At 37.7% G+C, this 16340-nt stretch overlaps 1 protein-coding gene across 1 annotated transcript; it reads left to right on the forward strand.

Moving 5' to 3' along the window:
• Window positions 1–13764: 13764 nt before the first annotated feature.
• LOC145089493 (uncharacterized) lies at window positions 13765–14514 on the forward strand. The gene has a single exon (XM_079027924.1). The coding sequence runs from the start codon at window positions 13765–13767 to the stop codon at window positions 14512–14514; it is 750 nt and encodes a 249-aa protein (XP_078884050.1).
• The last annotated feature ends 1826 nt before the right edge of the window (window positions 14515–16340 follow it).

Here is a 16340-nt window from a genome sequence, read left to right on the forward strand (position 1 = left end):
ATGTGCTCATGCAAACCCTAAAGCTCGGATCTAGGTTTCTCTATTGCACATGCATTGAATCCAAGACTATAAACCCTAATTCTAGTATATGGAAATCAATATTAACATATAAATGGGTTTAAGAACATACCTTGATTGTTATATAGCAATAACAATCCCAATTCCTCCTTGAATTGACTTTGGAAGGCTTAGAGTCACAAGTGTCACTCCTCTAATGGCTTACAAACACCAAGAGCAAATGGATAAGATATAAGGAGAGAGGGGAGGTATCAAATTCTCCCTAGAAGCCTTAGGGAAGGTCATACACGAAATCATGTGCCAAGGGGGTTTATATAGTTGTACAGATAGGGTTTCAGTCATTATCCTTATCTAGTTGCTTGCTTACCAAGCAACCCATAAGATAATCCTTGAATCCTTATCATAGTCGAATTCTAAGGCATTATCACCTTAAATTCGTCCATCCTATACTTAGGATAATCCTTACTTTATTTTGTAACTATCACATAATTACAATTCAGCCCCTCTAGTTTAATTAATTACATTTGATCACAAAATTAATTCTTAATTAATTATTGACCAATATTAATTAAACAAATATGATTTCTCCTTTAATATATTATTCTTATAACATATTAATAAATCATAATAACCTCTCTCTCTATTTATTTCTCCAATCAAGTTGCTTTGGTGAAGGCAACCCAAAAGGACCATGCACCATCGGGTCAAGTACTGTCACACCCCAAAACCGGAACGGCGGAAACGTTCTGGGGTGGATGACGTCATGTCAAGTATCACAACACATGCATATAGTAATCAAAGTACTACAAAACATTGCATTAATAGTAATAATTTTACATGGTTACATTACATAGTATCAAAGTAATACAAGCAACATATATAAAGTGCAGCAAGGTACTTAAGCCATCTTCATCAGCAGCTCCGGGGATGTACCTGTCTAATTGCTGACCTGAGATTACAAATTATTTGAAAAGCGAGTATCAGCATTTTTACAAATGCTGGTGAGTTCATAAGTATTTAGTGTCATTTAGTCAAATAACTTTAATAAGTAGTAGTTTAAGTGTTTTCAGTGCACCAGTGTTCTTTCCAGAAAATCCTATATTTTCTTTAAATAAAGCAGCCTTCTACCAAGACTGTTTCAGTGTATTGTGGTAAGAGGTAGTTTTCCCTTAATTGCTATTTTTATCAAAATGCTGAATTTGATTATTAAAGAAAGCAAGAGACATCAGGGAATAATATATGCCTCAGCAGTGAGGACTGCTGACTAAGGCAAAGAATCATAGACTCCAGGAGGGTATTGAATTAACGACACGCCTAGTTCAGTCCAACAAAGGGGAGACACAGACCCCAGAAGGTACCAAGTGAAAGGTACAGCTGGTAAGGTCTAAAACAGTGAATATAGACCGAAGACGATACTAAATGAAAAGTACATCTCGCAGGGTCAAAATAAAGACTACAGACCCCAGACAGTATCCAATGAAGGATACAGCTAGCAAGGTCGAAACAGAGACTATAGACCCCAGACAGTATCAAATGAAAGATACAGCTAGCAAGATCGAAACAGAGACTATAGACCCCAGACAATATCAAATGAAAGATACAGCTAGCAAGGTCGAAACAGTGTGACTCTGAAAAGTGACATCAGCATACAGTGTAAATTGCTGACGAAATACCGTTACCTTAAAGCCATGAATTATAAGGCAACCCAGGATACTCGTAACCATACTGACTAGAGTTCCAGACGCCCTACAAGCATCTATATAATGTGACATTTGTCACCCCTTGGCTTGGTGGGCCATGGACTGTAGCTAGCAGTCAGGGTGCGGGGTTGTCAATCCCGTATAGGCCTATACACATAATGTCCGCTCTCCCTACAGGAGACTCTGGTTACCAACTAGACGACGGAGAAGGCTGCGTCCCGAAGATGCATCCCAAATAGAGGATAGTGTGCTACTGGAGGGGAGTGGGTTTCTAATGTAAGTGATATACTAGAGGTAATGACTTCCAAACAGTGGGTAGTGTGTTTCTAAAGTAAGTGTAGAATAGAGGTAGAGACTCTTAACTGACTTGACTAGAGAGTTTCCTGTATGTCCATACTCATATACATAGTATTTAACTAATGAACCAAACGACCTTCGGACGGCTGCCCGATCCCACCAGACCACAGCTCAACGAAGAAAAGGAAATAGGGCAGACGAGCCTTCCTAAGTCTTTCAATCATTACTTATATATATACCTATATAGAACGGACATACATCAACTATGACTAAGTGCGTTTCATGTAGAAGTGATCCTTGTGAAGTAGTAGCGCCTAACAAGTGAAGTAAAAGCGTTCGCAAGTGAAGTAGAAGTGTCGCACAAGTATAAGCGTATCATGAAGTAGAGGCGACAATAAGTGAAGCGGAAACGTATCAAGTATAAGTGAAGTATAGTTGTTATCAAGTATAAGCGAAGAAGAATCGTATCACTAAGTAAGAGCGTGAATAAGTATAAGCGTCGTCAGGTATAAGCGACTATCAGTATAAGTGGAAGCATTACAGAGTAGGAATATGGAATAAGTATAAACGAATCAGCAATAACTTCAAATAAAAATATATGTAAAAAGGAATTTTAATGAAAAGCCTTTATGAATAGAAAATTTCACACTTAGTATTCTTTTGTAAAATATGCTTGAAAATCTTGGGGAAAATCTTTCACAAACCAGTTTAGAATGAATTTAGTTTAAAAGGGTATAAGTAAAAGTTTTGAAGCAATTGAAAAGCGTTATAGCGTCCTACTCAGTAAAAACAGTGTATAGTGGCAAAATCTTGTGCATGCGGGTTATCAATCACATGTGATTGATATGATAACTGGCATGTTTAACTTGTAATCCCCCCCTATAAAAACATTTAAAGCATTTAAAAGGTTCATTCAGGGGTATGAACTCACCTGGTGTAAGTAGGTCCGACGGAAGTGTCGTTTAGGCGTTCGGGGTCACGCAAGGACTTGAACACACACAAGGACCTATTTTAACATATGATAACATATGTTCACATACAATTAGCATATAATATACTAATTAAACAATTTTACACACTCAAAGGAGTGGAAAACACTTTTGGTTGAGTGTTTGGGGTCCCGGGTAGCGTTTAAGGGTGCCAAGGGTCTCCTATCAGTTGTGGAACTTTGCTAAACTCAATTATCAAGTGTGTGAATGGACTTAAAGCATCAACATGGACCAAACAAGGAGTTTACGGCCCAACCTAAGGGAGTTTACGGCCGTAAACTCCCAAGGTCAATTTCTTGGGTGTTTGATGCTTCTAGCTTGTTCATAGAATTATTCTAAGCACATTTCCTCAAAGGCATGATTGGATTTGAGGCTTCTAAGGGTACTTTATATGAGTTTACGGCCTAGGAACTCTCCCAAGGGAGTTTACGACCGTAAACTCTCAATCTTTGAGTTTAGTGAAGCTTTAAGCCCCTAATGCCTTTCTAGTGATTTCTAATGAAGTGTGATGCCATTTTGGGTGATTAAAACCAACATTTGAGGGGGGGGGGGTTTGGGGAGTTTACGGCCTAGATAATGCTTGGGCCGTAAACTCCAAGAAATCCCTCATTTTTCTTGTGTTTAAGCCCTTAATTCCTTCCTAGCATTTTATAGAGATAGTCTATGGTCATTTGGGGGCCAAAAACTACAATTTTTGGGCATGATTTAGGGTGTTTACGGCCTTGACCATGTCTGGGCCGTAAACTCCTTTCATTAAATCATTTTGGGGTGTTTCAAGGGTCTAAACTCAAGAGGATAAGTCCCTAAATTATGTAATAAGCCCTAGGATGAGTTTGGTGCACATTTGGGACCATGACTTGTGGAGTTTACAGCCTAAGCATGTGCTTGGGCCGTAAACTCTTCTTTGAGTCCTAAATCCATGCATTTTAGTGTTTAAACACCCCTAGGCTATATCCCTTAATAGATTCTAAGCTTATGGTCAAGTTTAAAGGCATATTTAGCACCTTTTTAGGGGTTTACGGCCCTAGGATGTTCCTGGGCCGTAAACTCCTTATCCTATGCCTTCTTGGATGGTTTTTGGGCTTTAAACATAAATCAATACGCTTAGAATAAGCTAGGGTAAGCGGACTTACAATTTGGAAGCGTTTGGTTGCGAATTCGGGGCGAAAACGGGTCTAGAGAGAGAGTATAGAGAGAGAGTGTAAAAAGTCTCCAATGGACTCCACTCACCCATATATAGGTTTCATAGTCGGGGCTCAGTGAAATTTTACCCGATACTGCCGTTAAACGGGGTTTTTGGTCGCACCCGATTTAGTGGTCGTAATAATAAAACTTGACATTTTCCAAATGAATGAAAATGTGTGTCCTGTGTTTTTATTTACTTTTATCACGACTTAACGGCATGTTAAAGGTAATCAAATGGAATGTTTTTTTTAAATTGATGCCCTCTAATTAACGGATCTTTTATACAGTGGAATATTCCGTTAACGGTAACGGGGAAATGTAACGGGACAACTTGGGTTGTCACAAGTACATACCAAAATAGTTATGGACTTAGACACTAATCCAACAGTCTCCCACTTGGATAAGTCTAATAACTATTATGCGTATGACTTCAGATCCTGATTTGCAATCGTAGCTTTCCAAAGCCGCTGTCAACTCTGATCCTATCAGATACGCGTGTCCTTAGATAAGGGATCATATATTCCTTCATTCTAGATATCATATGAGATATGATTTCAAATCATTCTCTTTGTACTATATCTCGATTTCCGATTTATGACGACTGACTAATTGAACAAATCAAATTAGCCCAAGCCCAGCCGAGCATTTACGTTTGTCATCACTAAATCATCGAGGGGCCCAAAGATATCGCTTTTATCCTACTTTGAATAAAAGGAACGGATAAACTTTGATAAACTTTGATACAATGCTTGCTTGCACTCACACACAACAATATGTTTTATAACACCAAGTTACTAGTGCGTTTACATATTATCAATGTGCAACCAATTTGCAAGATACAACTCACACATCTCGGTTTCAAGAATATAAGATGTTATCGTCTCACCAATCACTCGTGATACAACTCATGGAGTGATCCAAGTGAGCGTGGGTTTGATCCAATGCTCAAATCTTATTCATAAGCACTCATGAATGTTGCAGCAAACATTTGCTTATGTCTAATACTCTTTTAGACAATCCACACACCAATTCACGACAGTCTTCATTCATATCTACTTCCAACATATGAACGACTGTGGCCTAGTTCGAATAATTCGATTATTCTTAATAAATTCAATTATTCTGGAAGTCAAAACATGCAAATGTGAAACACAAGAATAATACTAATCCCATATGGCCTCAAACCTTTGTGTATAAATAAAACACCTTTTATTTATCACCATATCGATTACTCATTATTTGTCGTTTCGGGTAATCAACTTCTTACTTGAATTATTACACTTGTCCCATGCTCTTATCATGCACACAATGTTTACCTATGGTTCTTACTTTGTGAAATAGATCAAATGGAGCACATTTCCAATGATTCTCATTTCACAACTCCAAATCCATTTTTCATAAGTTAAAGAATATCAAATTCTTGCTACTTATAGAATATGCTAGATTCTAACACTTTATGCAATGATCCTTTCGTAATGTCACTGCACCAAAGTCACAAAGACTTATTGCCAATGATATTACAAAGTCCTCTATTGGAGATTGTTACAAGACAATTCCATAGATGTGATGTCTTTCACTCAACGTACATTACTTTGAACATCCTTTTACATAAAAGTTTCTAATCTAGACATGGATTTTCAATATTTACTTCCCAATATGGACACGTTTCCATATTTTCCATATGACAATTCATTCTTAATAGAATCTTATCTATTCATAATAAAGTCGATATGCTCCATCCAATATCATACTTCCAACTACTCACAAGCAACCAATCCTCATCGAACTTTGGATTGTTCTTTGATAGTTGTTTAATTATCTTAGTCAAAACCGATTCTATTCCTTTTTCTCTCTAAATGCGCTAGACATTTGGAAAATTTTAGAATGGTCAAATATTATAGCATTTGCAATCGATCCTATATCCGAAGCGTATGGACACGATGCACAATGTCTTACATGAAGATTTAATACTTTATCAATCTTCTGCCATAATATTTTATTTGCTATGTGCTCAAAATTTGAATTGTGAAGAGGAATGTTGTAATCATAATCGAAATTTTAAAAACACACTATGTACTTTTGACTAAATTTATTAACATTCCACAACCTAAGCCTTTAGATTTGAAATGAAGCATAATATTCTCTCCCTTAATTATAGCAAAACAACTATTCCATCCTTACAACTTTGCAAAGAATTACTCTTGTTTTCTATAATTAATATTGCCAACTTGCAATACTTTCCTTAATAATCATACAATCATAACATTTATGCTCCCACTATCATGATGATTATTATAAAACATAACACTTATGCTCCCACTAGCTTCGACATGTATTCATAAACATCTTAACTTTCAGAAAAACAATACCTATTGAATTTCTTAAGTCCATGTTTCTAATACTTAGTGCTTTGATAATCCTTTATCAAGGCTTCTTAGTCTCATACACCTTTATTCAAGATAGCTCACATGTGTCTTAACGATTAAGACTAATTGGCAAACCTCACAACTCAAATCATGGAAAGGGATACCGTAACCATAATCAAATTTGAGAATGCAATTTTACAATCACTATCCTTTTAAAATCTTTCTTAGTGAAAGCATTTTCTCACAGTCATTTTCATGAAGGAAAAAAATCTTATGACACTTAGATTTTAAACGGTGTATGTGTTCCTGTCCATGTGAATTTGTCAAAACCAAAGTTTACGATGAATTCAAACTCATATGGACCGAACTTTCTTAATCTTGATTTCTTGCCTTATGGTAGCACAGCTGCCCACCATGTCTTCCAAGTAGTTAAGCAACTCACCTTTTCCTATCAATGTACTTTCCATTGATCAAGGTCCTTGCCTTTTATGCATTCAAATGAGAACTCATAGGACTCATATGCATAATTAACATAATTGGAATGGCATAGAAACAAAATAGTGTCAACACGATAGGTTGTAAACCTCAACTTGTGTGCTAGTGATAATCGATAAGGTTTATTTTGATTTGTTCTTGAAACCCTTCAAGACCATTAAGACTCCCACTGACTCCTTGACATATAAGATTCTCTTGTTAATAAACATTTCTTGACAAACAAACATTCAAGAGTTAGTGTAGTTTTTATCAAAACATTTCATAAAATTTGTTCTAGTTGGTCTTTGTATTATCCAAGACATCACAACTTTCCACATTTAATGAATGTTATCAACCTTCCTAATACTTATCACTTATTGTCACAATTTTAACTCTAAGACTTGTTTTGGAACGAAGTATGATTGACTTCTTGATTTAACCATTTGTTCAATTCTTGATTCCTCTTCTTAGACATACAATTGTACTAAGACTTACTTAGAGGATCAATTGAGATATGGTTCTTAATCATTAAGACCTATCATAAAGCATAAAAGGTACTCTCCCTTCTTCTTAGAATGGAGAAACTTTTATCTTTCTGCCTTCTTGATTCTTTTTATTCGTTCTGCTATTGATTTTAAACTTTTTCAATCAACTAAGAATTACACTTAATCTTATAAGTATAATCATATTTACTAATCATTTAGTAAATCATGACGAATATCTTTGTTACTCTTGTGGTGGACTTGATCAACACACAACTTTGTGCACTCGATCTCCTGGTCCTTCACTTGACACTTTGTCAACGAATTAGTCTAATTTCCAAATATGAAATTTCTCATTCATCGTGCAACCAAGTTGCATGATTCCAAGTTTCTGTCCAATTGAAATTTGGGCGATGAGAAACTCTCCCTATTTGGTAAATTCTTGACATTTCCATAAATAAGAATCATATCCATTCGTTGTAGAAATATGTAAACATCAATTTTCATAACGATTTTATTGCAAGGAAATAAACAAATAAATAAATAAGTCAAACGAAAATTTATTTTATTTATAAAAGCAGCGGAAAACATTTGTCCTTACGATGCAAAATCCATTGAAAACTGTGTATTTCAAAAGGAAAATTTCTAACAACTCTATCATAACTATCCAAGCTCAAAATCTAATCTTCAAGTCCATGCGATCAAGATCCATTTCTTGTGATTAGATTCATCTTGCTCTTTCACCAAGCTTCCTTTCTTTTCACCGTTCCTGCAAAACATTCAAATGCAATCTTATCACATCATGTATCCAACGCCCTTTCTCTTGGCAACAAATGCAGGTCGGATCTCTTAGAACGTCCTCTGAAGCATGGTTGGTTGACTTTCCTAACAAATACGCTCCATTGCTTTGCCAAATCATTTATGATTCAGCAGCAATGAGCATGTAAGTTAGGTCAATGACGTTGTCGTCATGATCCATCATATAATACTTTCTTTTGAACTCATTATATGATTCAGGAAGTGACTGCAAAACCCAATTCACAGCCAACTCATCTGGGAATAACGCACCCAACATTATCAAGCTATCAATGTGTGATTTCATTCCTAGAACGTGGGCACACACGGGTTTACCATCTTCATGTTTCATTTCCAATAGGGCTTTAGTGATATTGAACCTTTCAATTCTTCGATCTTGTGGGTTAGGGAGAACAATTGGAGGAGGAAGAGGAAGTGAAGCATGATTTCTTGTTCCTCGATTGAATCGTGGAATATCATCTTCATGTGGAATGCTTGTTCCACGGGACTTGGGAAGACCATAGTTGTCGAACTTTGACATCTTCATGTGGAATATCATCTTCGCGTGGTTCGTTGAGACCTGTCGTAGGTTTAAGGCCGAGCACCAGAGACGGCATGGTAAGTTGCAGCCATTAGAGATTCCCGAGTGGAAGTGGGAACAAATTACTATGGATTTTATCACCAAATTGCCGAGGACTGCGAGGGGCGTCGATGCAATTTGGGTGATTGTGGACAGGTTGACAATGAGCGCTCACTTCCTTGCTATTAGCGAGAGCTCTTCTGCAGAGAGGCTGGCAGAGTTGTACGTGAGAGAGGTGGTATTGCGATATGGAGTACCGGTCTCGATTGTTTCAGATAGAGATGTGTGTTTCACTTACAGGTTCTGGAAGAAGTTTCATGAGGAATTGGGTACGAAGTTGCATTTTAGTACCGCATACCACCCACAAACTGATAGGCAGAGCGAGCGGACGATTCAGACGCTCGAGGACATGCTTCGGGCATGTGTATTGGACTTCGGAGGAAGTTGGAACATGTACTTACCCTCGGTTGAGTTTTCCTATAACAACAGCCATCATTTGAGCATTGGTATGCCACCCTTTGAGCTGTTGTATGGGAGGAGGTGTCAGACCCCCATTTGCTAGGGAGAGGTAGGGCAACGTGTGATGGGTAGTACCGAGATTGTGCTTCAGACGACCGAGCAGATTCAACAAGTCAGACAGAGGTTACTGACGGCCCAAATCCATCAGAAGAGTTATGCGTATAGGCGCCGGTCCGAGCTCGAGTTTCAGGTCGGCGACTTCGTGCTCCTGAAGGTCTCTCCTTGGAAAGGAGTGATCTGATTCAGGAAGAGGGGAAAGTTGAGGCCCCGATATATTGGACCTTTTAGGGTGATCGCGAGAGTAGGCAGGGTAGCCTACCCTTTGGAGCTACCTGCAGAGTTGGGTCAGATTCATGACACCTTCCGCGTGTCGCGGCTGAGAAAGTGTATAGCCAACGAGTCGGCAGTGGTACCATTAGAGGATATGCAGGTGGATGTGAGCCTGAACTATGTTGAGAGACCATTGGCGATTAGGGATCGGAAGATCAAGGTTTTGAGGAACAAGGGAGTGCCTCTGGTGCAGGTCCAGTGGTAGCATCGGAAAGGATTAGAGCTGACTTGGCAGCCAGAACGCGAGATGCGTGAGCAGCATCCAGAGTTGTTTGCAGATTGAAACTTCGAGGGCGAAGTCTGATTCTAGTGGGGGAGAATTGTAACATCCGGATTCCCAGGTATATTATTTTATTCATTTATTTTGGAGTTTGTGGAGGGACTCGGTGAGTTGGTGCTTAGACTCGCCGAGTAGGGTCGCGGATACTCATCCGGGTTCATGAGTGGACTCGGCGAGTCCACTCGGTTTAATGAAACCCTAATTTCCCAGGTTTGGGACCTATTTAAAGGCCCTTAGGGCCGTCATTTGCGGCTACCAAACCCTAGAGAGAAACCCTAAAAGAGCTAGAGCGATTGTGAGAGGAAAGGAGCCATTTCTTGATCTTTGTGGTTGATTCTTGCAAGAAGGAGGTGTTTCCAACTTAGAGGAGACCAAGAAGGTGGTGCATCTATGGATTTCGAGCTAAAGACTTCATCTTTGAGGTACTATATCGCCCCTTTATCTATTTTGTTGGAGGAATCCATAGATGTAGAGTTTTCATGTACTTTAATGGAAGAAATTGTGAGAATATGGCCCCTATTTGCTTTGAGACTTCGGATCTAGACCCATAGTGGTCTAAAGTGCTTATCTCAGCTTGCTTTATGTTGAGCTATAGAGGTGTTGAGCTTAGGATGTTATTTTTTAGGCTAAATTACCAAGTGAAACCCCCTAGACGTCCCATGAGTGTCAAGATTCGAGCTTTACGTGTTTATCAGGCTTGGGAAGGTCAGATCTATGGATCAAAGGAATTGATCTGACCTCAGGAGGTCAATTGAATTTGTGCATGGCATGAACTCGCCGAGTCCAAAGGCAGACTCGGCGAGTAGGGCTAGGGTTTCCCGTAAATCACTCAGTGAGTAGACTTGCCGAGTTGGGGGAATAACTCAGTGAGTAAGAGAGGGATTAGAGAACTGGGGTTCAAGGTGCAACTCGCCGAGTTGATCTTGAGACTCGGCGAGTTGAGTCGGGGTGTCCTCGCGATTCATGCCAGGTGTGACTCGTCGAACAAGGGGAGGGACTCGACATGCCAAGCGAGACTAGAGAGTTAATGGACACGTGTAGACTCGCCGAGTCGCCCAAGTGCACTCGATGAGTCAGGTCAAAGTTTGACCGTTGACTTTGTTGACTTTTAGGGATTGGTCAACAATGGGGTCTTTGAGTCAAGGGAGGGGTAAAATGGCCTTTTACCCATCTGAGGATGCTAAGAGAGGGTTGGTTCTAGTCTCAAGAGTTATATTTATGAGTGTATCTTATTTTATGTGATTAGGCGGAGCTAGACTATACTGCTACCCGAGTCAGGGATTTGCCGAGACATCTGCAGAGCTAGAACCGGAAGGTTCACAGAGCTAGGACCAGAGGGTCCACAGAGTTAGGGCCTAAGGGCTCACAGAGTTATAGCCTCGAGTGGCTAGTATGTGTTATGTGTGGTATTTTGGGGAACTCACTAAGCTTTATGCTTACAGTGTTATGTGTTATCTGTTTCAGGTATCAGTGATGATCACGGGAAGGCGCCGACATGATCTGTACACTCGCCCACGGAGTTGATTATGATTTGATCTTGGGAAATGTTTTGTGAACAATGATATGATACAACGAGATTTTATTAATGAATGTGTTTGGAAATGTGTTTTAAAATGTGAAAAATTGTCTTAAAATTTACGGTGTTACAAAGGGAAAATGGTCAGACTTGTGATTTCGCAGTCGCAGATTTTCCTCTTATGAATCTGTATGACCTTATTCAACTGGCCCTTCTCCTGAAAGATAAAAATTCTTCATATCTTAGAGAAACATAACCTGATGTTTTTCATTTGGGAGTAGCTCACATCAAGATTTTCTTGGAGAATTATTATGAGTGCTTGGCACTTACAGATGTGGAGTTAGCAACGGTAAAGGGCTTGGAAGTTAAAGTACCCATGGAGCCATCCAAGTCTCAACAAGAGTTGAAGAAATTTGCTGATGGGGAAATATGTTTGAAACCTTTTGGGATGGTTTTTTCTAGGAAACACAAAGCTGGAAAGTCGAAGAGGTTTTTGTTCCAAGTTACTGAAATTGAAAGATATACAACGTCCCAATATGCGAACTTCATTGTTCGTATGAACAATTGTAAGAAAAACAATGAAGGGGATAAGAAGGAACTGAAGAAGATAATTTCTTGGTACACGGAAGTTTGAAGGGTGATGATGTATGCCATCTAGATTCTCACAACCTGAGAATTCGACTTCATTCCAAAGGGGAAGATTGTTAGGGTCGAAGATATTTTGTAATGAGTCGAAGACCATAACCCTTCATGTACTTGTAATGTATTTACTAAGACGTCTGTATGTACGAAGCTTAAATGTCAAGTCTTACTATTTTTTGTATACTTTCCTGTTTCCTATAAATAGGGACTTTACTTAGAATTAGATAAGAGTCTTTACAGAACTTGTCTTTTGTACTCTTTGTGAAACGTGGAAGTATAATTGAGCTGAAACCAGATCTTATTTACGACTTGTGTTCTTAACATTTTTACTCTGATTTTGATTCTCATTACTCGATTACATCTTCATCATTTTTCTCTGATTCACTTTGACTTATAACACATATTTTTATTCAAGATGCTAATCTATAAAAGGCTACAGAATGGCCCTTGAATTGAATTCTAATTTGCAAGTATGTGAACCATCGAAATAAAAAAGAATTCAGAACATTTATATGCAATATGTTGTTATTTATAGAAAGGTCATAGAAACTTCGTTTTTTATTAGTAGAAAATTTTAAAGAGTATGTTATTGTTTAAAATTATAGAAAGTGCATTGCTATTTCAAGGAATTTGTTAAAGCTTGAGAGAGTGACCTCGCCACACCTCTCGCCAACAGCCTCGCTAAGAGGTGCTACACCACCGCACAATGTATGTTATGAAACTAGCTAGGAGGTGCTTGCTATGGGTGTAGCAAGAGTAGAGAGAAAGAAATGGAACACTATGATTGGCAAATTGGTTTGTTTCCAAGAAAATGAAATTTGCACGCTAACAAAAAGAGAAAATTTATCAAGTTCTTTGCCGGGTAGCAGGGGTGGAAGAAGACATAGAAATCATGATTTGACAATTTTGGTCTTTCGATTTTAGCCTTACGACAGATTCGATCCCAAATTATAATTTCTTGTACAATATAAATTTCTAGAATTAGCAATACCTCCTGAAAAAGCCTTAGTGTAACTTTTTTAATTTAATATGAAATGTTTTTGTTTTAAAAAAAATATAACTTATTTGATATTAATTGTTTGTGGTTTAAAAAAGTAAAATTTATTTAAAATTAATTGTTTATGTTTTAAAAAAATATATAATTTAATTAAACTTTACATAATTGTTTGTAATCAATTCCAAAAATGTATTGATTTATGTATGTAACTTACTATTTTCTAGTATTGTCTTAGCTACAATGGATGAGAAGTTGGGTGGTACATTCGTTGTTTTGTTGCGGGTGAATGTTCATAGTATGTGGGGTCCTCGGGTTTGGGGAATTTTTTCCTTGTCCGTTCTTACTACTCTGTCGCTTCCCGGTTGGTACTTTTGTTACTTATAAGACCGGACGGAGTGGCTATGCGGGGAAGGGGCGGGACCGATCCCGCACCTGTGCACACCACACCGTGGGTGCGGGAAAGGAACCACGGGAGTAGAGGAGGCTAAGTTTATCGGTTCCTTTTCTTAATCTATAAATACTCACACATTCTATCATTTTTTTAAACCACAATCTATATTTCTCTATATTTCTTTCTTAAAAATATTACTCAAAATGCCATCATCTTCATTATCCGATTCGACGGCAGTAGAGGAGGCTAAGTTTATCGGTTCCGTCATGGCGAAAACGGTTGCATACTATCAAAACCGACTTGGTGAAACATCACGTGCACGACCTAACCTAAGAAAGTCGCCGTTACGTAGAAATCACGAAGCCGGACACGATCGTCTTATAGAATATTATTTTACAGATGGCGCCGTCTACGCTGTAAAATTTCGACGTCGGTTCCGGATGAGGAAGGAACTATTTTTACGTATTGTTGGCAATTTGGAAGGCCGTTTTCCATATTTCCAATGGAAAATGGATGCAAGGGGAAAAAATGTTTCTCCCATTCAAAAATGCACGGCTTCAATTCGTCAGCTAGCATACGGCATGGGCGCAGACAAATGGGATGAGTATTTTAGAATATCAGAGGGTACCGTGAGGGACTCTGTGTACAAGTTCTGCAAAGCGATCTGTTTGGTTTACGGGCAACGATATTTGCGCAAACCAACTATCAAGGATATCCACCAATTGTATACGGTACATGAAGGCAAACATGGATTCCCTGGAATGCTAGGTAGTATCAATTGCATGCATTGGAGTTGGGCATTATGCCCCAACGCATGGCGTGGTCAGTACATGAGAGGCGACCACAAAGAGCCGACGATTATTCTAGAGGCTATCGCATCACATGATCTTTGGATATGGCATGCATTCTTTGGTCCAGCTAGTGCAAACAATGACATTAACGTGCTAGACTAGTCGCATGTATTCAACGATATCTACCTTGGAAAGTCACACGATGTACCTTTTCAAGCAAATGGGGTAGCATATAAGCATGGATACTATCTTACTGACGTTATATATATCCTCCTTTGTTTGTTTTTGTGAAATCGTTTACATGTCCTAACGACCCGAAAAGGAAAAAGTTTAAAGAGGCGCAAGAGTCAGCTAGGAAGGATGTGGAACGAGCATTTGGTGTACTTAAGAGACGTTGGCAAGTACTAACGGTCGGGGCAACGTCATATGAGGTGAAAAGGTTACGACACGTAATGTATGCATGTATCATATTGCATAATATGATTCTTGAAGACGAAGGAAGAGCGATATGCCAATATAATGAAAATGAAGTTTTGCCAAATGTCGAAGGAGTAGCCATTGGTACACAAAAGTATAGGGTGAACAGAAGAGAAGTACACAATCGCGACCTTCATCAGGCCCTTCGTGCTGATTTGGTGGAGCACATTTATAGGGCTCATGTTCAGCCCCTGCAAGAGTTATCTTACGATGATGATTTGTTTGATGAATCATACGAGGATTCTGATATGTTCGTCGAGAGTGAAGATTCTGACGACGAGAGTGACGCTGAGGAGAATGATGCAGATGATGTAGGCGAGAACGAAGACGATGATTCCGAGTGACGTATCTAGGTTTAAATAATATTAGGATATTAATTAATAATTTTTACTATGTTGTAGTTTGTTTGATTATTTTTTGGTATTTTTTTCTACTTATTTAAATTTTAGGGTTAATGTAATTTTTATTTTACTTAATGATATGCTTTTTATTTTTAATTAAATTTTATGTTTGATATTAATTTAAAAATTATAAAAAAAAAATTAAAAAAAATAAAAAATAAAATGAGGGAAGGGCTTCCCTCCCAATCCTTGACTTTTAGGTGAGGGAAAAAGAAAGTGAGGGAAGAAAGGGTATGGCTCACCAAAAGTGAGGGAACCATCCCTCCCACTCCTTCCAGTCTAATGTTGCTATTTTTTTTTCGAAGCCTCTTATTCGTGGTTTTATGAACAATTTAGCCTTGGTGATTTTGGGTTTAGTTTTGTTTAGTTTTTGTAGGCCCTTTCACCCAATAATGTTTCAGTGCTTCTCTGGCAGAAGACCGTTTCTCTTCCTGATTTGTTCATTTGGTGGTTTTCTTTTGCTTGTACAATTGTGCTTATCCTTATTGCTTTTTGTAGTTTGGGTTGTTTTTAACTGATTTTCTTTTTTCTTTCGTTCTTTGCACTCTTGTATTGTCCAGCTTCGTGATGGCTTTTTTGGTTTCTATTATATTATATTTCATTATCATTCTAAAAAAATAATGAATATAAAATATGTTTTATTATTATTATTGATTACAAAATATAATAACTGAAATTTTTTTATTACATTCTCTGTTACAAATATTTACAAGACGAAAAAACACTTGAATAAAAAACAAACATCCTTCCATACACAAATTAACTCCTATTGTTTTAATTTTTATGTCAAATGTACTATGTCATTTGGATGGCAACTTATCAATTTAATGATTTGTTTAAGCAAACAACGCACTAACATGATTCCTAAACTTAATTTTACTTCAAATTTCTAAAGTAAAAATAAAAAATGTTATATTTTAGAAGATAAAATGTTTATGTTAACTAACAATTCTTTTGAATTTCATACTTTATATGCAATTAGTTCTTTTAATAGATAATATGTTCATCAAAATATATTAATAGGATTTAAAAATAAAAGATTTTATAAACCATGAAAATGAAACATTTTTGTTATATTCTTGAAAGTTTTATAGTTATATTTAATTCAAG

Source organism: Lactuca serriola, chromosome 2, assembly GCF_051521515.1.
Source record: "Lactuca serriola cultivar US96UC23 chromosome 2, Lser_US96UC23_V15, whole genome shotgun sequence".
NCBI classification, from domain to species: Eukaryota; Viridiplantae; Streptophyta; class Magnoliopsida; order Asterales; family Asteraceae; genus Lactuca; species Lactuca serriola.